Raw genomic sequence first — 22,752 nt, 5'->3', positions numbered from 1 at the left:
GGAGTTATCCAAGCGCATTTTATTATGAATTTCGCCGACACAACAAATACATTTTCGGCGCGACGCAATTTGATTATATCACGTGGAGTGTCCATGTAAAGTTACCACTTCATCTCATCTCTGCAGGTAAGAGTTTTATACTGCAAAGTGAAAAAGAATGACAGTAAAGTGTTTATCCTTCATGTCAGCTCGCTCTGGACCGGCTCAATGAATTTACCATAAATATCACAATACGGGCGCACTACATATATATGGGCTACTGGTTTTACTATGGAGAAGTGAATGACGGCAGGAACCAATCAGGAGGAGGATCAGTGTCCAATATGTACCTACCCTTTCCGGTTTGATGAATTGCTGGTGTGTTGTGGTGAAATGCTGGCGCGTTTTGGTTAAATGCTGGCACGTTGTGTGAAATGCTGGCGCGTTTTGGTGAAATGCTGGCGCATTGTGTGAATTGCTGGCACGTTTTGGTGAAATGCTGGCGCGTTGTGGCGAATTGCTGGCGTGTTGTGTGAATTGCTGGTGTGTTGTGTGAATTGCTGGCGCGTTGTGCCGAATTGCTGGCGTGTTGTGTGAATTGCTGGTGTGTTGTGTGAATTGCTGATGTGTTGTGTGAATTGCTGGCGTGTTGTGGCGAATTGCTGGCGTGTTGTGTGAATTACTGGTGTGTTTTGCACTTCAGGGCCACCGTACCCACAGCCTCATAGACCGCTGTGTTAAAAAGGAGGGAGAATTTCTGGAGGAAAGCAAAGGTACCAGTTTCTTCTGATCACTCTAAAAAACAATTTCCTCATTTTTCTTCACAAAACATATGTAGACGTTCAGTGTGAAGTGAAGTTGTTTCACAGATATGAACTACAGTTTTGCCTAAATGCTTTCTGTTCGAGGGCCAGTCTTTAGCTGTTTGTCCCGTCTATATCAGTGGTGTCAAATGTTACAGGAGAAGTTGATTTCAGTTGATTGCTCTGCGCTGATTGGTGGCCGCCACCTGGCCCTGGTTGCTTGGTTACCAAAGCCTGCCAAGGCTTACCAAGATGGCGGTTGCATAGAATGCTGAGTGCAAAGTTTCTCCGTAAAACAATTTGAGGCTTTGTGAATAGGCAGACAGAATATATGGTAATTTTAACGTTTTGATGATAAAAAAGTGACTTTAACACAGGACTATTATTCCGTGGAAAAGAGGAAACATTTGGGAAAACCAGTAAAAGTTTGAATGCAAGCTAGCTGACGTACCAACGGATGTTATCGTCAGAGAAAGAAAGAAGATGACTTCCAATGCTAATGTGAGTGACTCTGAAAAGTCAATAGAAATGAATGCATCAGGTGAGGAATGCTGCAAACTACTCCTGAAGAAACAATGGACACACTTTCAGCCCAGTCCTGTAACAGCCAAGCGAAACATGTTTACAAGTGGAAGAAACGGAACTCTAACGTTAACGGTGACAGTGCAAATGTCAGCAATGACATTTTGGCAGCTATTCAAGAGCTCTTCAATAAACATGACGAGACGTTCCGTAAGATTTCAGTGATTGAATGCACGACAGAAACAACGTCTCAACACATTGAAAAACTCTCTTCTACAGTTGAGCAACTTGTGGTGGATATTAATCGGAACAAAGACATTTTGAAACAGACAGAGTTAGAAATTGAACAACTGAAAAAAGAGAACCGGATTCTGAGGGCAGGAGTTGCTGAAAACAAACGCTACAGTTACAGATGGACACTGAAACTACATGGAGTAAGAGAAGAGATGAATGAAGAAGTGAGATATCCTTGGAAAAGTTGCCCCGGGACTTCATGAATATCTACAGGAGGGTGTCGACATTGCGCATCGCCTTGGTCCGAAGAGAAAGGACGGATCCCAACACTATATTTTTCCATAGTCACACATTTTTTGAACTGTCTATCACTTCCTCGTTTAAGGAATCTTAAACACACTTCAAAGTTCTTGTTATTTATTTGTGAGAGCTACTTCATTATTTTATCCTTTTATTTTTGATGGAATTTAAGTTTGATTCTCTAACAGTTGTGTCGTTGAATGTCAGAGGTATACGTGATTTGTTGAAAAGAAAAGCCACTTTTCTATTCTGTAAAAATAGTGAGGCTTAATATTTTTACAAGAAACACATTCAATTGAGTCAGGTGTAAAGTTCTGGAAAGGGCAGTGGGGAAATTAGATTTTTAATGAAATTGCGGACAATGAATATACACAAAAATGGGAGTACTTCAAGTTTATGACAAGAAGTATTGCTGTAAAGAGAGGTAAAGAATTAAAAGCCCTCAAAAATAAAACAGAAGCTGAATTACTGAGCAGAATTGGTTTCCTCTTATCTCAACCCAACTTATCTTCTGAAGAGGAGTTAGAAGTAAAGGAGATACAGTTAAAAATAGATCAGATTTATACTGAGTTAGCCAGGGGTGCATTTGAGAGATCTAGAGCCAAGTGGCTGGAAGAGGGGGAAACAAGCTCCAGCTACTTTTTGCTTTGGAGAAAAGAAATGGGCAAAGAAAGTCACTAAATATGCTTAATATTAATGGTAGTAAATGTACAGATCAAAAATTAATATCCAATTCTGTTTTTTCCTTTTATAGCAACTTGTACAAATCAGAATTAAACAATCCTTCCTGTGAAATGTTTATTGGTAAGATTAAAAAACACCTAGTCACAATTGATGAGGACTTGAAAAAAACTTGTGACTCTAACCTGGAAATAAAGACTGCTCTTTTCTCAATGAAAAAAAGGGTAAATCCCTTGCCTGGCTAACACCAGACTATATCGCAAATGAGAACAAGTGTCTTCAGTATTTAGTACATTTTTTCATTTTATTGGGAAATTTTTTATTCATAAGCAAAAATTTTCAGCCTCCAAGCCAACCTTTCCTCAATTTTTGGTTGAATTGAATTAACATTATAAATCCTTAGCCCTGGTTAAAAATAAAAAGAATACACAATTTTTAGATTACTATGAAAAGATATTTGATGTTCTCTCTGGCATTTTATGACATAATGATATTGTATTAGCTATTAGTATTTATTTATTTATTTTGTTTTTTATTATTCTATCTTATCTGAGATTTTGGGAATATATTCTGTAAATATATTCTGTTTGACATAATTTGTAAATTGAATATTTAAATAAAGTTTAAAAAAAATCTTGATGTGACATCATGCTGTGACATCATCCCATTCCTGTATTTAAAATACAAAATATGAGTAACTGTATTTTGTTATAGTTACAGTTTATGATTGTAAATGCAGATACTCTTATAGATTACTTTATCATCAGGATTATTGAAACTCTCCTATGGCTCATTAAGAATTGTTCACAGTGTTAATAAAGTGATTGTTACAGACAGGACCTGAGTCATCAAATACAATTTATTACAAATGCCATTCAAGGCCTTTAATCAGTCATCTGTAGAGGAATATGCTCAAACATACGTAAATACAGAGAAGAAGAAAACCTGTGTCCTCCTATCATTAATGATTGACACTAATCACTGATAACTGATCCTATTGATCGTAGCTACTGTTAATTATTGATCAGTTAGCTGCTGTAAAATGTTTTTACAAACACTGACACAGCGAGACTGAAAACCTCTTCTGTCCTTTCGATAAAGAGTCAGGATACTCCTATAATCCTAAATATAACTTTATAAATCAGTTTTTTCATGTATTTGTTAATGTTGTAAATTCATATTTTATCTTTTTAATTTGAATGTCAGTGTTTATAATAAAGAAACACAACAGATGTAATATAATACAATATAATATAATGTGGCTTGTTTTCTTTGAATCTGATAAGAAATTAGACTCAAAGGACGTCTATTATAATATCTTGTTGGTAAGTGAACTGTGGAGGCATTCTGTTATCTCATCATCATTTACACAGAAACAAAGTCCACTGAAGTGATATCAGAGGTCAAAGGTCATGGCAGGCTGAAGAACTGATTCTGCTGAAATTGCAATAAGAAGAGAAACGCAGCAGAAGAGGAAGAGCTCTGAGAGAGAAAACGTGACAGATACAGGAAGAAAGATTTCACAGCCGACCGGAGAGAAAGACAGAAGGACACCGAGACAGGTCTTCAACAGACAGACACTTAACAAACGGATACTGAGAGGACATCTGGAGGACACAGAACATCTGGAGGACACAGGACATCTGGAGGACACAGGACATCTGGATGACACAGAACATCTGGAGGACACAGAGAACCCTACAACAGGAGGTACAGAAGGTAAAAGCTTTATTAAACAGTCCGAACAGAACTTCTTGTTCAGGAAGAAGAACAAATGGTGTCGTGGGGTCTCGGGGGCAGATAGTCAGACCCGGTCAGAGCTGGCCAATGATTGGCCAGGCTGTGTTTGAGGGGCAGGGCTTAGCTAACAGCAAACATTTTTATCTTAATACTTATACTTATATATATATATATATATATATATATATATATATATATATGCTGAAATTGCAAAAAGGAGAGAAATGCAGCAGAAGAGGAAGAGCTCTGAGAGAGAAAACTTAGTTTCAGCAGCCAACTTATATGGAGCAGTCACACTGACCAAGGGAAGCCATTTCTTTGTCCTTATAAATCGAATTCAGTTTTATTCATGCTTTTGTGAAAGAATGATATTTTGCACAGTTATATCTCCAGGATGATAAACGTTTGGATTTCAGCTGCTTTAAAATGCTTGCAATAATTTCTTAAAATCACAAGTGATTATGAGCTAATGAATAACTAATAATTTATAAAACACAAGGTGGCTTCCTTTCGTTCATGTTTGGATCAGTTAATGTCACACATAATATATACACAAAGTTTAATGGATTATATTCATTAATTTAAAAGATGTTACTGCTTACGTACTTTGACTTTGAAAAGCAAAGAGTGTCGGGCTTAAATTGTTTGTATTTTATTTTGAAAAGTGTCTAAAATCTGATGTCTTTTATTTTAAAGTGTTTATCTCTGGGTGTGACAGTTTTAAGACAGAAAGTGGACTTAATGTTTAACTCCAAACATCAAGACTTTTATTGTGTAATAAGTTTTTAATAGATTAATAATAATATGAAGTTTATTACAGTTGTCATGTTCTGTTACAGAACATTATTAACTCTCCGTTCATCCGTCGGTCGGTTCTCCAGAGGAACATGGCCGTCACTCCACCGAGAGACAAGTGAGTCCAACACAACTTTTAATGTTTTCAATTCATTTGTTGAAGTATTTGTTATTAATTGAAGAGTTAGTATTCTTTTAAATAATTTCATTTTGAAAACATCTTCCTGCTCAGTTTGCCTGTTTCATAATAAATACCTTCAATCATTTTATTTTGAAAACCTATTCCTGTAGGTATATGGGCGTGTGGCTGATCTTCTTCATGCTCGGTTTGGGAACGTTGCTGCCCTGGAACTTCTTCATGACGGCCACTGTGGTATGACATCACTTTGTCTGTTTATTTTGAAGGATGGAGAGTTTAAACATATCAAGTAAAAAAACATAGAATTTAAAGTGCTTTAAATTCAATAATAAAATCATGGAGCCAAAGTCTGGGACGAGAACAAACTACAAAAGAATAAAACAGGAATAAAACAGGAATAAGAGTTACAGTCCAAAGTCTGAAAAGAACTGAGAGTTTGTTCAGATATCTAAAAACCATGTACATATATAAAACAGAACACTGTGTCTCCATTTGTAGTTCTGACTTGAGGACAGAAAGCAGACCTGATCCACTTTGTGCTGAAACCTGTAAAGTTACAGTCGTAGAGTTGACTGAAGGTAAATACAGGAAGTTTTTCTAAGTCCTGCTGAGACATGAGTCCTTTTACTCTTGATAAACTCTTTTCTAATGTTGCAGATTGTAGTTGAGTGCCGACTTTTAATCGTTCCTGCTTTGCTCCACAAACAACTAACTACATTTTGTCTTTGTTTTACTGAAGAAGGTTTTTGTGCATCCAGTTGTTGATTTGTTTTAACCCATTAAGGCCTAAAGCGCCTGGAAAAAAATGCCTGGAAAACCTATGGGCGATTTTCAAATGACCCCCTAAAACCTGAAGTTTTTCTGGAAATTCAACACCTACTAAATAATAGATTTTTCAGCCTCTGTAGCAGATAAAAATGAAATTCAAAAAGTATTTGAGAGCTTATACCCGTGGCTTTCATACGAAGTTGAGTTTATTTGTCCAAACCTTCAATACATTTTTTTTTTAAATCAACAAACTCAGCAAATGTTACATTTGACTGAATAAAAATCCTATGCATAATACTAATACATGCCCATTAGCAAGATGCAAACATGATATGACCACTGGAAGAACAAGACATATTTCCCATTAGCCTACTGTAATAAATAATAATAATAATAATAATAATAATAATAATAATAATAATAATAATAATTAATAATAATAATACATTTTATATATTGCACTTTTCAGGGTACTCAACGACGCATAAAGTAATATAAGACATAAACAGTCATGATTTCTTATATCATCATCACAATCAATTAGCCTATTATTAATATTAATATATTATTTAATAATATTATTATTATCTCCAGATGGCCACAAATCTGTCTGTTCTTTGGTGAAAATATGTCGTCTAAAAACATATTCCTCATCCATAAATCCCGGTCGATTGGTTCCGAGGGTTCAAAGTCGGATCAGCAATTAAATGATCTGCGCTGTTTTCATCAAGATTGCTTCCGTCACTTACTGCTGAGCTCCTCCGCTATAGTCGTCTTCCGTCATGATTTCAAAGTTCTGGAAAAGTCCGATGTTGCATTGCGACACTCACGCATGTATTCTGATCATGATTCTGATGCATTTCATTGGCCAAGAGACCGAAAATAGGTGGAAAAAAAATACAAATACTACAAAATGACATATCCACTGTCCCGGCCTTAATGTAGAGTGACGCAACAGCGCTCCCGGCTTTAATGGTAGAAATGCGGTAATGCTTTCCCGGTGTCAATGGGTTAATCAAAGGCCTCTGGTGATAATGTAAATCTGGGTGTCATCTGCATAATGATTTAAATTATTCAGTTGTTTTCTATAATGTGAGCTGGTGGAAACATTTGGATGTAGAACAGAAGACGCCCCAGGATTACCTATAGAATGAGAGTAGTCACTGTCCTTTTAGTAGGACTCAAACCAGTTTAACACAAGAGAGTCCCATGGAAAGTTAATATGAAATGAATGATATATTGTATTTATTTATCTTTATTTAGTTCAGTTTGTAGAAGAAGGACCATCCTGCAGATCTGAAGTAAACATGTAAACTCAGAACAACACAATGTTGGTTTCAGTTTGTGAATAACACAAACAGAAAAACTCAATAGTTCTGTCCATGTCTTTAGTACTTTACCAGCCGACTGAAGGACTCCTCACTGGTCGATATTTCAGCCAATCAGACGGAGGCAGCAGGTGAGCATCGTGGTGTTCTGGAGGCGAAATTCAACAATGTGATGACGCTGTGCGCCATGCTGCCACTGCTCCTCTGCACCTGCCTCAACTCCTTTCTGCACTCACTGTGAGTACGACAACAAACGATACCAACCAAGACAAGAACAACTGGCTGACATTTGGTGTGTTCTTAATTTCAAGAACTCAGCTCTAAGAACCACCTTTTTATTGTCCAAACAGCAGGAACTAGGAACAATCGTCATTTTAGTGTGTCGGCACTAGGGGACATTTACTAAGTTGAATCAGAAAAGCTTCTTTTCTTTTTATACTACCAACAACTCCACCTTGGGTTAGGGCCCAAGGACCTGTACTAAAGATCAATTACCAACTTTTGCAAAAGCACACAGGTTTGTTCATTCAGGGAGGGCAGGAGACGGAGTTCAATGATCATGTACAAAATTTTTATTATTTAAAATAGGCACCAGGTCTGGGACTAGAAAAAACAAAACAAAACGTATTTCCTCAATTTAAAGCCAGGCCCCTATTAATGACCGGCCTCATTTAGTAACCGGGTGTAAAAACATTTTTAGTAAATAAAAGCTGGCCTCTTTTATAAGCCGGGTGTCTTACCGGTGTTATGTCAAAGTCTGTTCCCCCGTCGATATGTCCCCCCCTTACCTTAACCTGCATCCAGCCTTATCCTTATACTAAAATCCTAACTCCAACCGCGGAGGGGATCCTACGGAGAACACCATTCAGGAAACAGCATTTGAAGGGGTAACAGATTTCAACACAACACCTGTATGTTGAAGTTTCAGCACATGAGTTAGTACTGTAGGTAAATATCGTTGTTTCTCCCGCTGTCCTAGTCATTCTCTGTAAAGTCGAGCCGTTTACGCACGTTCTTCTGGGCTTTTTAGTAGTTTAGACATTTTAAATCCTGCTTAAAATGAACATTCAGCGTGCTGTTCATTGTCTGTTTACATCCGATTGCTTCCAATATGGCTGAAATCCGGGTAACAATGCGCTGTGTAAAACATTCTAAAAAGTGCCGGTCAGAGCGGCTCTGATTTTCTTTCTTTAATAAAAGCCTCCTTCAAATAATAGCCTGCCCCTATTATTAGCCGGGTCCCAAACTGATTTTTTATTAATAGAAGCCCCTGCTACTATTTGAGGAAATACGGTATATAAAATAACAAAAGGGAAAGGAGCCCAACTGGAGAAGGGGGGTACAGGCTGAGGCTTACCGGCTGGAGGAGGGGTCAACAGGGGGAAGTGACATCCGAAAAGAAAGGAGAGCACCCCACTCACACAGCAAAAAGGTGATGTGCACACAACACAATCTTGAACAGGGATCACATGCACACAAGGGACCAGCACCACCCAGGGAAACCACCACCACCACCGTCAGCCTTCAGCTCTGGGGGGAAGATAAAAAGCACAGTTAACAGGGCTCACAGTTAAAGAAAAACAAACAATATCCCATACCAAACAAACTGATGAATGATCAATTAATAAACAAACAAGTGTTAATTTGAATTGATCAGAATTCAACCAAAACCAAAGAAAAAGAATATTAAAGTCTCTGGCCAAAGGTATTAACTCAACAGTTAACCTTAATTAATCCCTTTCAAACAATTAAACGAGGGCTCAAGTTGAGAAGTTCCCCTCCCAAATGAAAATTAAAAAATTACAATAAAATAATACCAAAGAGGGAGAGGGGCGAAGAGGGTTGGCGTGGCGGGGCAGCAGACTGTTTGAGGGAGAGGAGCAGAAAGGGAGCTTAGCATCTGGCTGACAACAATTAACAACGGCAGCTCACCATAACTCACCTATGTTCCAGTCAGTGGCGATAAACGACCCCAATATAACGCCCCGACCACGTTGGAGATGCTGGATCTATTAAAGAGTTATGTTTGAGTTAACAAATGTACACAAAGAGCACGCTAAGTTGCACCTACCTGTGCAGCGAAAGCAATGACCCGGAAGTGGGCGGGCCGAAGAGGCAGGAAGCGAGAGGTCAGGGGGAGGTACACGGCCTACTTTTATCCCCTCGGCATGAACAATGATTGGCTAATAAGCCAAAAAGGGCATGGTGAAGTAGAAGCTTGTTGTTCAATATGACAGTGGTGCCTCATACCACTACATTAGGAACTAGAGTAGGTACTCTACTGTGATTGGTCAAGAGATGTAAGTGCACATGTTGATTGATCAAACGCAGCCGATGCATTTTTAAACACCTGCCCTGTAAACAGACAACACAAAACACAAACTTTAGCTTGAGATGAAAAAAAGTCCAGACTCGACTGAGACATATGTGATGGGAGAAGTAGCTCACGTCACTTGATCGTTCCTGTTGGTGGTGAGAATTTAAGATTTGCAGTTCTCAGCGGAACCCTCTAGTGTTCCTCCAGATCCTCTCAGTGAGTGTTTGGTCTGAAAATATTCTGCATATCTATGATATCTGTGCTCCAGGGGTTATTAAAGGTTTTCAGAAGTCTTTTGGGGTTTAAAGGGGACTTTTGGGATCTTGGTCTTAATACTAGAGGTTCCAGAGTCCATCAGGATGTAAGTGCAAACAGTTTTTAATTTTTTTAAATGAATTATCTGTGTGTAGATTTAGTGTGAAGGTGTTCAGTAAAAAGCCCTCAGGTCTTTAGTCTCTTCCTAAAGATTGAGAGGGACTCAGCAGATTGGATGGAGTTTGGAAGTTCGTTCCACCACAGGGAAACTTCAGCGGAGAACAGCTTGGTTCGAGACGTAGAGAACCGTTTGCTCTGAGACGTGGAGAACCGTTTGGCTCGAGACGTAGAGAACCGTGTAGTTTGAGACGTAGAGAAGCATTTGTTTGAGATGGAGAACCTTTCACACCTTCTGAGTAATTGTTTGAGTGATTAACAGCCAACACTGAAATCCATCTTTTGTTTTCATCACAGTTACTTTGTGGAAAGCTGTGATTCTGTTTATTCTCTGTGTAATATCGATTTTTTTATTTTTATTTATTTATGAAACCACCTGAGCGCTCAGCCAATTACTCAGCTTCTTCTCCCTGTCAGGATCTCTCAGCCAATCACTGAGCTTTTTTGCCCTGTCGGGATCTCTCAGCCAATCACTGAGCTTCTTCTCCCTGTCGGGATCTCTCAGCCAATCACTGAGCTTCTCTTCCCTGTCAGGATCTCTCAGCGTGTGCGTGTGACAGGCAGCCTGCTTGTCATCATGTTTGTTTTCATCGCCACCGCCGTCCTTGTCAAAGTTCCTCTGGAGCCGCTGCCCTTCTTCTCCGTCACCATGGTGAAGATTGTCATCATCAACTGTGAGTCTGTTTTTTTTTTGTTGACAGCGTTTGGGGCGGTGCTTCAGGACAGTCTGTTTCTTTATTTGTTTGTTTGTTGACAGCGTTTGGGGCGGTGCTTCAGGGCAGTCTGTTTATTTATTTGTTTGTTTGTTTGTTTGTTGACAGCGTTTGGGGCGGTGCTTCAGGGCAGTCTGTTCGGGATGGCCGGGTTGTTGCCGGCTTTGTATACGACTCCAATCATGAGTGGTCAGGGACTCGCTGGAACCTTCGCTGCCTTCGCCATGATCTGCGCCATCGCAAGTCTGAACCTACCTCCAACCAAGTCATTAACGACAAATGTGATCACATGAACACCCTAAGTAATGTGACCCTCCTCCTCTGCTCTCCTCCTCTCTCCTTCTCCTCCTCCTCCTGCAGGCGGCTCGGAGCTTCAGGATGCAGCGTTTGGTTATTTCATCACAGCATGTGTTGTTATCTTTCTGTCGGTCCTCTCCTACATCCTACTGCCTAAATTGGTAACTGACACACACACACACACACACACACACACACACACACACACACACAGATTACTTGATAATGATCATTATTGTAATAATAATAACGACATGTGACAGCTGGAGAAGGTGATCGGATCAGAACACGAGCTGTGTTTTATTGTTGTGACCAGCAGTCCTCTGTGGAGGAGGTGGAGTCTGAAACTGTCTGTATTTCTAGCAGACTGAGGTGGTCAGAGAGCTCCTCAGCAGCAGGGATCCAGGTGTGGAGGAGATTCTCCCTGAGATGCTGAAGGCTCCAGGTTGTGTTAGGCTGACTTGGCTGACACTCCTCTTCATTGTCTCAGGGAGGTCTGCAACAGTACTGGTGGGGTTACAGGTCTGGATAGTGGTTCTTATTTTCAAAAAGAGGACCGAAGATTGTGCTCCAATTATCAGGGTACCCCACCGCTCAGCCTCCTGGGAAAGGTTACTCTTGGGCGCTGAAAAGATGGCTGCCGAACCTCAAATTCAGGAGGAGCGATGTAGACTCCGTGGAACAGTTGAACAATTCTTTACTCTGCTGGGCTTCTAGAATGCTCCTGAGAATCAACTATTCTACATGGGCTTTGTGGACTCAAAAAAGGCTTGACTGTGTCCCTTATGAGTGATGTTGGCGTACTGCAGGAGTATGGGGCACCGGACTTGTTGTTATGAGCTATGCAGTCCTTATAGACCCATAGTGAGAGCTGTGTCCGTATACGATGGTGTGGTTTTCATGGACAGGACCTGAAAAAGCAGCCGGGGGGAGGAGGGGGTTTGTCTCTTTGCAGATGATGTGGTTCTGTTGGCTTCATCACACCTTCAGCTCACTGGATCGGTTTTTCGACCGAGTGTGAAGCTGACGCCTTTGAAGCCTCTGCTGGAAAACTGTGGACTGCCCCCTCTGGTCACAATGAGGTACTCCCCCCTATGGTCACTGTGAGGTACTGCCCCTGTGGTCACAGAGAGGTACTGCCCCCTGCGGTCACTGTAAGGTACTGTGGGTGTTCAGCAGTGATGGTAGAAGAGACCATGAGATGGAAGTTTTGGGCGGTGTCAGCAGCGATGCGGGCGCCGTACCAGACTGTGTATCTTGGACCCCTCCTGTGAAAGGCCCCTGAGTTCCACCCAGAACCCTCTGAACCCTCCCTAGATTTCTGATATTACACTGTATCTAACATCCAATCAGACTGATTCTTTTTCATATTTCATGTTGTGTGTTTGGTGTTTTCAGGAGTTTTTCCAGTTTTATCAGGAGAGGAACAGGAAACAGAGAGCGGACGAGGAGAACTCTGTAAATCTGATGAACACAGGTCTGAAAATAAACATGCTTAGTTTGGTAGTTCATGATGTCAGAATTATTTTTCTCTTTTAATGAATACTTATTTCAAACTATAGTTTTTGTACTTTTGAAACTCATTAAATGCCTAATCTGTTTTGAACTAGAAGTGAGGAACTTATTGAGTAAAGAGTGAATCTTCTCTTCCTCCTTTTTTGTCTTCTTTTATCTTTTGATTTTTCTTCTTCTCATTTCCGTTTTTCTTTTCATTCTGTTTCTTTCTTCTTGTTCTTCAGAGAATAGAGGTGAAGCAGCTGATCAGGAAACACAACACAACGTCTCCATGATAAAAATCTTCAAGAAGGTTAGAGACACAATAATCAAAAAATTTATCACAAATTAATTCTGTCACATCATATTTATTATATGATAAAATAATGAACTGGATTAGTGACGTGTCTCTGTGCCTGCTGACCTTTAACCTTCAGATCTGGCTGTTGGCTTTGTTGGTCTGTTTCACCTTCACCGTCACCATTGGCACGTTTCCTGCCATCGCTGCCGACACCAAGTCCACCCTCGCCGATAAAGGCTCCTGGGGTGAGTTAACAGCATCAAACTGCACGATCAGTCAGATATAAATCTGTTTAACGGTAAAAATAGAATTCTTCCACTTCAGTTACATCTATGATTTATATATAAACAGTACAAACAAATACACACGGGGACGCTTGAATATTTGTTTCTGTTGCTGTAAAACTTAAAAAGAATAAAAAGGATAGAAGAAGAAAAGTGCTGCGCTGACGCACCTGCAGCTGTTTAACTGACACAAGCACAAGAAGAACATAAATAAAGGTTATTTTGCTTTCACAGAGCAGTACTTCATCCCCGTCAGCTGTTTCCTGATGTTTAACCTCTGTGACTGGGGTGGGCGGAGCTTAACAGCCATCTGTATGTGGGTGAGTTTTTAACTTTTAACTTTTACTTGGTTTTACATGGTATGAAGACATGATGACATCAACACATGATGACATCATGACTTCATCACATGAAGACATCATGACAGCATGACATCGTATCATGATCATATTATGACAGCATGACATCACATCATGGCATCATGAAATCATCACATGATCACATCATGCCATCATGACATCATCACATAATCACATCATGGCACCATCACATCATGACATCATGACACCATCACATCGTGACGTCATCACATGATCACATCATGGCATCATCACATCATGAAATGATGACATCATTACCTGATGACATCATGGCATCATCACATCATGGCATCATCACATGATCACATCATGGCATTATTACATGATCACATGATGACATCATGACATGATGACATTATGGCATCATCAAGTCATGACATGATTACATCATGGCATCATCACATGATGATATGGTGACATGATCACATCATGGCACCATCACATCATGACATGATCACATGATGGCATCATGACCTGATCACATCATGGCATCATGACATCATGGCATCATCAAGTCATGACATCATGACATGATTACATCATGGCATCATCACATGATGACATCATGACATGATCACATGATGACATCATGAAATGATGACATCATGACATGATGACATCATTGCATCATCACATCATGGCATCATCACATGATCACATGATCACATCATGACATCATGGCATTATTACATGATCACATGATGACATCATGACATGATCACATCATGACATCATGGCATCATCAAGTCATGACATCATGACATGATCACATCATGGCATCATGACATCATGGCATCATCAAGTCATGACATCATGACATGATTACATCATGGCATCATCAAGTCATTACATCATGACATGATCACATCATGGCAACATGGCATCATCAAGTCATGACATCATGACATGATCACATCATGGCATCATGACATCATGGCATCATCAAGTCATGACATCATGACATGATTACATCATGGCATCATCAAGTCATGACATCATGACATGATCACATCATGGCATCATCAAGTCATGACATGATGTGATCATGGCATCATCACATGATGACATGATCACATCATGGCACCATCACATGATCACATCATGACATGATCACATGATGACATCATGACATGATCACATCATGGCATCATCAAGTCATGACATGATTACATCATGGCATCATCACATGATGACATGATCACATCATGGCACCATCACATGATCACATCATGACATGATCACATGATGACATCATGACATGATCACATCATGGCATCATGACATGATGACATGACATGATCACATCATGACATCACAGTACACAAACAGTAAGACGTAAACATCAAACAGCTGTCCACCCATTTGTCCTCTGTGTCCACCTGTCTGTGTCCACCCGTCTATCCTCTGTGTCCAACTGTCCGTCCTCTGCTTTCACCCGTCTGTCCTCTGTGTCCACCTGTCTGTCCTCTGTCTCCATGGGCGAGAATGATCACTTGTTGTCTGGCTGTCGTGTGTTTCCAGCCGGGGAAGGACAGTCTCATACTTCCTGTGTCCATTGTGTGCCGTCTGGTCTTCGTCCCTCTCTTCATGCTGTGTAATGTCCATCCTCGTGTCCACCTGCCCGTCTTCTTCCATCATGACGGCTGGTTCATTGTCTTCATGGTGCTGTTCGCCTTCAGTAACGGATACCTGGCCAGCCTCTGCATGTGCTTCGGCCCGCAGTAAGAAGCTTCACACTCATTATTAATAACTGTGTGAATACTTTAATAATAATTTAAACAGGTGACTTCAGGTCTGATTCATGTTACAGCTTCATCTTCTACGTTTTGAAGAGTTTATTAATAATTCAGGAGACGTCCGTTTGTTTATTAGAAATTAAATGTTCACGTGACTGAACTTTACATTTCATTGCTGCCGGATTCTTACAAATATTTACGTTTCATACATAAGTATAGCATTCAGAGTAACTCACAAATTAAACTTTAATGTTGAATATTTTGTGATAAACTTGATAATAACTAACTTATATGTTGTTTCAGGAACGTTCTTCCTCATGAAGCAGAAACAGCCGGAGCCATCATGGCCTTCTTCCTGTCTCTGGGTCTGGCTTTAGGGGCCGGTGTGTCCTTCCTCTTCAGAGCACTGGTTTAACTGGGAACTACACCTTGATCACTGGTTTAACTGGGAACTACACCCTGATCACTGGTTTAACTGGGAACTACACCATGATCACTGGTTTAACTGGGACACTACACCCGGATCACTGGTTTAACTGGGAAGTACATCCTGATCACTGGTTTAACTGGGAACTACATCATTATCCCTGGTTTTAACTGGGAACTACATCCTGGTTACTGGTTTAACTGGGACACTACATCCTGATCACTGGTTTAACTGGGAACTACACCCTGATTACTTGTTTAACTGGGAACTACACCCTGATCACTGGTTTAACTGGGAACTACATCCTGATCACTGGTGCAACCGGGACTACATCCTGATAACTGGGAACTACACTCTGATTACTAGTTTAACCTCAGGAGAAGACTAACTCATAGTTTTTTACTGGTCTGACTGGAAGAAAACATTAAAATGTTGGTGGTCGGACAGAAACTGAACATCTGTTCTGAAGACGATACAGGAAGGTAACATCTGCTGTAAAGTTCATCTGTGTCTATTACACACACAAACACACACAGGCACACTCACACACACTCACGCACGCTGTATGTTTCTGTATTGACACTGATTGGCTGATAGTTTCCAGCTTGACTTCCTGTGTTTTGATTGACAGCTTATACATTTTATTGTTTGTATGCGATGAGTTGAGCACAGTTTAGCTTTATTAATGTAAATCAGATTCTTTTGTTCTTATCGTCGTGATTTTGTCAAAGTGTTCAGTGTGACCACGCCCCCATTTGTCCGTATATGGAGATAAGGCTACTGTTTACCCAGCAGAGACGGCAGAGACCTACTGGACTAACAGGATATAAATAAAATATATCAGACGACACAGAAATATGATATTTCAAGTTGTCTTTTGTTTTTCATGCTCAGTGATTCATCATAAATCCTGTCAGCTCTGTGTGATTAAAAAACATTGGTAAAGAGTTTTATGAAGTCATGAGTTTCTGTTAAATCTTTGTCCTATTATCAGTTCAAACAAAAAAGCTTTAATTTTGAAAGATATTCCTGATGCTTTTATTTTGACACACATTACAGGAAGCTGCTGTGGATTAAGTGATCCTTTATTTTGACAGTCGTGTCAGATATCAGAGATAAAAATAGTCGACATGTTTCTGTCTCTGCATTTATTTTGTCTCTTGAACGTTGTTATGTGTGAACACAAACTGACTTCAGTGGACCCTGCACGTTTTTGGGATGTGCAGGGTGAGTCACATGTATGACTTATATTATTATTATTATTATTATTATTATATGTGTCTCATGTTTTATATAAATAAAATAGTTTCTAAATAGTTTACATCACTGCAGCTACTTTGCTGTTTTTTAGAAAAATAAATGCAATATGTTATATTATAGAAATATGAAAGAAACAAGATTCTGTTCTTTGACTAATCAGATGTTTGTCTGTTTTCAGGTGTTTGCTTCAGACTGGTGAGCTTTATGTTTAATTACTTTCATTGTACATTAAAGAGTCAGAACTTTCTGAGTGTTTCTGAGGCTGAGAGCTGCTTCTCAAGAGTCAGAACATGTTTTCTGAGGCAGTGTGTCGGTTGCTGAGTCCCTGAGAAGGAAAGCTGAGCTCCTGCAGTGTTCAGGCTCAGAGCATTTTTTAGCATTTATTTTTTCTTTTCACAACAGACAACATTTGTAGAGACATCAACAGGAACCCTAAATATTCTCAGAAACTGTCAAGTCTCATTTAAAAGTTATTTTTTCTAGCTTTATTGATAGTGGAGAGGTCCAGAGTGAAAGGGGCAGACATGCAGAAAAAGGCTCTGAGTCAGACTCTAACCTGGACCACCTGAGTGGTGTTCCATCAACGTGGATTAAGGAAAAGCCTAGCTTAATATAAATCTCGCCAATTTAAGTGAGAGATGTGTTCCATCAAAGTGGCTTATGTGACTCCACGCTCAGTAACCATGGTAACTTACACCACTGAACTGCTCCAGGGCAGGCTAACTGTCGAGCTTACTTTAGCTGTGCGTCAAATAATTCCCAACGGGCGGAAACAAAATCCCAAAAGTCAGTTCCGCCACGTTTCTGTTCGCGCGCGCGTCACTTTTGTCATGTCCGTGTGGAAAGTTCGAAAGTGCGAAAAACTATAATGCCGGCTTGTATAGCCTGGGTTGAGTTAGCGTTGACTAGACTCGGTTGAGCAGCGCTAGTGGAACGGATTTAGCCTCAAGTGAAAGTTGGTGTTAATTCTAACGAGGCTTTTTCAATGAAGCCGCGGTTTGTTTAGCCACGTTGTTGGAACACCCCTCTGAGGTAATTGTTGAAGATTTTGATCTGATACCAAGCTAAAAGGTGTTTAACTCCCAGGAGTGACCTGGCTGACGCAAATGGCTCCTTACCATCCGACGCTGATATTTCAAAGAAAGAGTCTGTGGCTCGTCTCGTCTGTGCTGCATAGGATCCATTTATTTTCCATCTCAGCACAGTGAATACATATCCCGGTATCTTTCCATGAACAAAAGCATCTCATGCGGCCACCATGGAGGTCAAGAACCATGTGCCCTTCCGGGGTCAAACACGGCCAACAAGGTGAACCGACATACATTTATGCCTGCGCTCATGGCGACAGGACAGCGACACCCAGTGGCACATAAATGAAAATACATAAACTGATTTGTGACCATAAACCTTCATGAATATGGCTCTTACACTCCGACCCCTAATTGTTAGCAACAGGCAGAGTAACAATTCAAACAAAACAAACAAAGAGCCATTAACACAATGTCAACACTACAGCGCCATTAGACATCTTCAGCTGCATTTACCAAACAGAGCTTGGTGATTGGTCTTTCCAAATTATTAGGCTTTGTTTTAAGACCGTACAAACCCACGTTTGTCAGGAAAGGTTTCAACCACTCGTCCGAGCAGCCAAGAACCTCGAGGGGCAGTCGAATCCATGACTATGATAATGTCCCCAGATACGAGGCTTCTTTTTTCTCTGTTCCATTTTTGCCTTTCTTGCAGCAGAGGCAGACACTCTCGAACCCACCGTTTCCAAAACAGGTCTGAGATATACTGAACCTGTCTCCATCTCCGTTTTGTATACAGGTCTCGCTTCTCAAACAGCCCAGATGGTAACGCAGGTTTGCCTTTCAGGAGGAGAATATGATTTGGCGTAAGAGGTTCGAGATCAATTGGGTCCTCCGACAGCTGAGTGATAGGCCGGTCATTCAATATGGCCTCAACTTCACAAAGAATTGTGTGAAGGCTGTCATCGTCCAACTGCTGCTGGTGCAACACAGATTTAAGAACACGCTTTATTGTTCGAATCATGCGCTCCCAAGTTCCTCCAAAATGAGATGCTCCTGGAGGATTGAATTTCCAGTTCACTCCAGCTGGCATGAGTGCTCTTTGGATGTGATTGTGATCAAGTGCAGCGAGAGCCACCCTCAACTCCCTACTTGCTCCAGTGAAATTGGTGGCGTTGTGATACAGCAGCTGGGATACTTGGCCTCTTCTACTTATGAATCTCCGCAAGGCGTTGATACACACATCAGTGTCCAGTGAGTTTGCAACCTCCAGGTGAACCGCTCTGCTTGCCAAACAGGTAAACTTTCCTTACCGCTGTAGTAGCCTTTGTGATTCAGTACTTCCTCCTTAGTTTGGATAATGTGTAGTTTCTACCACAATGACCGAGTTGCTGGTGGATATGCCAAAGGATGAGAGTGGAAATATGCTGGTCTTTTGTGAGGATGAATGAATGCTTCACTTCTTCTGGCAGAGCTGCCTTGCTAAGCCTTCCTCCAACTCCAAGCAAGCTGTCCTCCAAACGTGGATCCAGTTTGTAAATTGGACTATCCTTCCTGACTGCAGACTTTCCAGATGAGAATGCATCGATTTCTGCTTTAAACCGCTGCTGTTGTGCAAAGCGAACAATTGCAATTTCTGCCTCCGCAAGATCATCAGATGCTATGCTCTGACCCCCAAATATACTTATTAGCTTTCTCATTTCTGCCTGCAAATGCACGAGTTTGCCTGGTCACACCTGGAGAGCCAAAGCTCTTGAAATAATGGAAAGAACACACGACAGAGTGCACATCAAGGACTTAGTAGCATTTATCAAACGCCATGTCAGAATTCTCTCAGACCCACTGTTTGGTAAAATACAGGACCCTGGTTTGGGTGCCACTGGACCAAAGACACTTACCAGATTCAAGGCACAGCCCAGGGATAGACTAAAGGAAAGTATTGTTGCCACCACAGTAACATCCATGAACATGCCTGAAAGAATAGAAGATCCAAAGAAGATGAAGAAAGCTGGATGCCTCTATTGCAGTCATGGACACACTTTGGACGAGTGTGAGGAGCTCAGTGCAAGGGAGCATAAGGAGAAAATTCAATTTCTGTGGGAAAAAGGAGTTTGTTTCGCATGTTTATGTGCAGGTCACGTGAGCTATGACTGCAATAAGTGTTTGATATACAAGGTCTGTGGGCAAACTCATCCTACCATACTTCATATAAATAGACAAGCAGCTTTGGAGCAGGAAAAAACAACATCCAGCAAACAGCCTACTGCAGTTACAACATGTGGACATACTGGGGTCGGTAAGGATAAGTGTGCTTTATCCATTCTTCCTGTAAAGGGAAAGCACATTGAAACAACATATGCGTTCTTGGATCCGGGCAGTTCTGGTACTTTCTGTTGTGAACGTCTCATGAAGAAGCTGAACACTGCAGGTAAAATAACTAGCTTCCTGCTACGCACAATGTTGAAACTGTTTACTCCTTAAATGGTTTGGAGGTTGGCGGTCTTGACAGCAGTGATTTCTACATGCTTCCCGATGTTCTCACACAGGAGAGGATGCCAGTGACTGCTGAAGACATAGTGGCACAGGAAGAGTTGGATAAGTGGCCATATTTGGCAAATGTACACATCCCAAGCATTGAGGCAAGTGTTGAGTTGCTGATTGGAGCTAATGCTCCCAGACTACTGGAACCATGGGAGGTTGTTCATATCTGTGGGAATGGCCCATATGCCGTTAGAACGGTTCTTGGATGGTCTGTAAATGGTCCACTGAATGGAAACAGTGGCACCATGGAGGCAGAGCTTCCCTCCATTATGGCTAACAGAACTGGTGTGCATAAGTTGGAGGAGATGCTGACTGCTCAGTACAACTACCACTTCAATGACAGAAAAACGGAGGATGAACAAATGTCAAGAGAATATGTGAGCCATAGTGTTGTCCTTAAAACATTTCTGAGGTAATAAATCAAGTGACAAGTTTTCAAATTTTGCACTGAAATGAATGGGCAAATTTTTTTTGCAGCCAAATTTAGCACCCCTGCTGGAATTTTCGGTAGAATGCAGGCGTAAGGCACTTCCTGGTTTGCCACCATGCTCAGACATGGAGATTGCCGCCTGGTTTTGACCCTGCCTTTGAAAGCTTTTCCAAAAGGAAGATGTCAATAATTTTTTGGATATCAAGAAACATGTAAGTTGGTTTTAAATGAGTGCACATACACTTGTTTATGGAAAACTATGAAGAGCAAAAACAATATAGCTTTAATATATTAATTTAATATTTTAGGTGCCTGTTATAATTGAGGAGGACAGGAGATGCCACAGGGGTGATCATTTTGACCTCTTCTCTTTTTGGACCCGGTTTCACACTCAGGTATTGAATATTCATGTTTCAAGTTACGAACTTAAAAAATAGTATAATAACCTGTAATTTTTCTAATTTAAAAAAATCATATTTTCAAAAGGTAATGGAGCCATACTTGGACCATCTCATTGAGCACCTTGAGAGGAGATTCCCACAGATGAACATCCTGGGTGCAATTTACATACTCAGCCCACAAGCAGTGGAGAGTGGAGCAGTGGAGATGGTGACTTTCAAGCAAACTTACAACTGCTTGCCCAAAAATTTCCAACTGTGTATTGCGGAGCAGCACTACAAGAATGGACCAGCTTCAAGGTTCATGTGGGCCAGGGCATCTTTAAGGTAAGCAGCAGAAGCAAACTGTTGAATTGGATTTCTTAGAAATGTTTTTTTTTTTTTTTTTTTTTTTACTTCAGTTTTCCTAAAATGTTTTACTCTTTGCTTTATCCTACTAGGATAAGTCACAGTTGGAGGTTATGCAGGAGCTGGTCTCTGACTCTGATGAGCTGAAACTCCTGTACCCAAACTTGGCCCAGCTCTCTGCCATTGCACTGACAATTCCTGTGTCAAGTGCCAACTGCGAGAGAGATTTCTCGGCTATGAACAGGGTAAGTATTTTGTTTTCACTTTTCTGCTAGCAGTTTAAGTAGGTACACATTTGTTTAATGTCATGTTATGTGATTATTTTTCAATATATCCAGACAGACCTACAGAACAGGCTGCAGGGGAAAAGCCTAACTGCCTGCCTCCGCATCAAAATAAATGGCCCAGACGGATTGCTTGCACTGATCCAACCTGCACCATGTGCAGCAAAAAGTAGAAGAGATCACACAGCATACCTCTTCAGCCTCTGAGTTCCCTGGTTTTACCCCTTGGCTATGTTTATACTTTTTTTATTTATGTTAATTTATTTTACTTTTAAATGTGACCAGCAATGGCTTGTTTTAAGATTCACTAGGATTTAACTTAAGTGAAAACAGTTGATATTATTTATTTTAATTGTGTTTTTTTGTAAGACTCTAGTCTACATTTAAGTATTTTTAATAAATGGCTTAAAATAACACATAGTCACATAGTCATAATTTCAAAGTTCTTGTCAACTTTTAAAAGTTTTTTTTAAAAATGTATTTATTTATTTTTTTTACAAAAACACGGTGGACGGGCCGGTGGGCTTTTCTACCACCAGGCTTAGCAAGTTTTGTGAGGGAAACCCTGAAGTATTAATGGTAGGTGTCCAAGGTAAGAGTCAAACTACTTCAATAAATGTATTTTTCAACATCCTGTAAAGAAGTGTATGCCTTTGCAAACCTGTAACACATATCTGTAATAAAATTACGTTTTTATATACATCCTGAATGCACATATAATCACACCCCATGTTGCTGAGAGGGGGGATTTAAACACTGGTAAATACTGCCCCTATCTGGTGAAAGTGGGATA

At 40.5% G+C, this 22,752-nt stretch overlaps 1 protein-coding gene and 1 long non-coding RNA gene across 3 annotated transcripts; both read left to right on the top strand.

Moving 5' to 3' along the window:
* Positions 1-3,956: 3,956 nt before the first annotated feature.
* On the top strand, positions 3,957-15,754 carry LOC131971797 (equilibrative nucleoside transporter 1-like). 2 transcript variants are annotated; one of them, XM_059333418.1, is made up of 13 exons: positions 3,957-4,229; positions 5,099-5,172; positions 5,346-5,427; positions 7,354-7,526; positions 10,573-10,712; positions 10,860-10,994; positions 11,112-11,209; positions 12,447-12,525; positions 12,788-12,855; positions 12,980-13,088; positions 13,362-13,447; positions 15,029-15,228; positions 15,547-15,754. In XM_059333418.1, the coding sequence occupies exons 1-13, from the start codon at positions 4,185-4,187 to the stop codon at positions 15,656-15,658; spliced, it is 1,401 nt and encodes a 466-aa protein (XP_059189401.1). In that variant the 5' UTR covers positions 3,957-4,184; the 3' UTR covers positions 15,659-15,754. The 2 variants fall into 2 exon arrangements, with proteins under 2 accessions (XP_059189401.1, XP_059189392.1); XM_059333409.1 differs by having other exon boundaries at positions 3,958-4,238.
* A 5,365-nt stretch (positions 15,755-21,119) lies between these two features.
* LOC131970300 (uncharacterized) lies at positions 21,120-22,338 on the top strand. Its single transcript, XR_009394172.1, has 4 exons — positions 21,120-21,324; positions 21,416-21,654; positions 21,768-21,920; positions 22,014-22,338. It is a non-coding gene; the product is annotated as an uncharacterized LOC131970300 (long non-coding RNA).
* The last annotated feature ends 414 nt before the right edge of the window (positions 22,339-22,752 follow it).

Source organism: Centropristis striata, chromosome 1, assembly GCF_030273125.1.
Source record: "Centropristis striata isolate RG_2023a ecotype Rhode Island chromosome 1, C.striata_1.0, whole genome shotgun sequence".
Classification (NCBI taxonomy): Eukaryota; Metazoa; Chordata; class Actinopteri; order Perciformes; family Serranidae; genus Centropristis; species Centropristis striata.
This window is presented reverse-complemented; position numbering and strand designations above follow the sequence as displayed.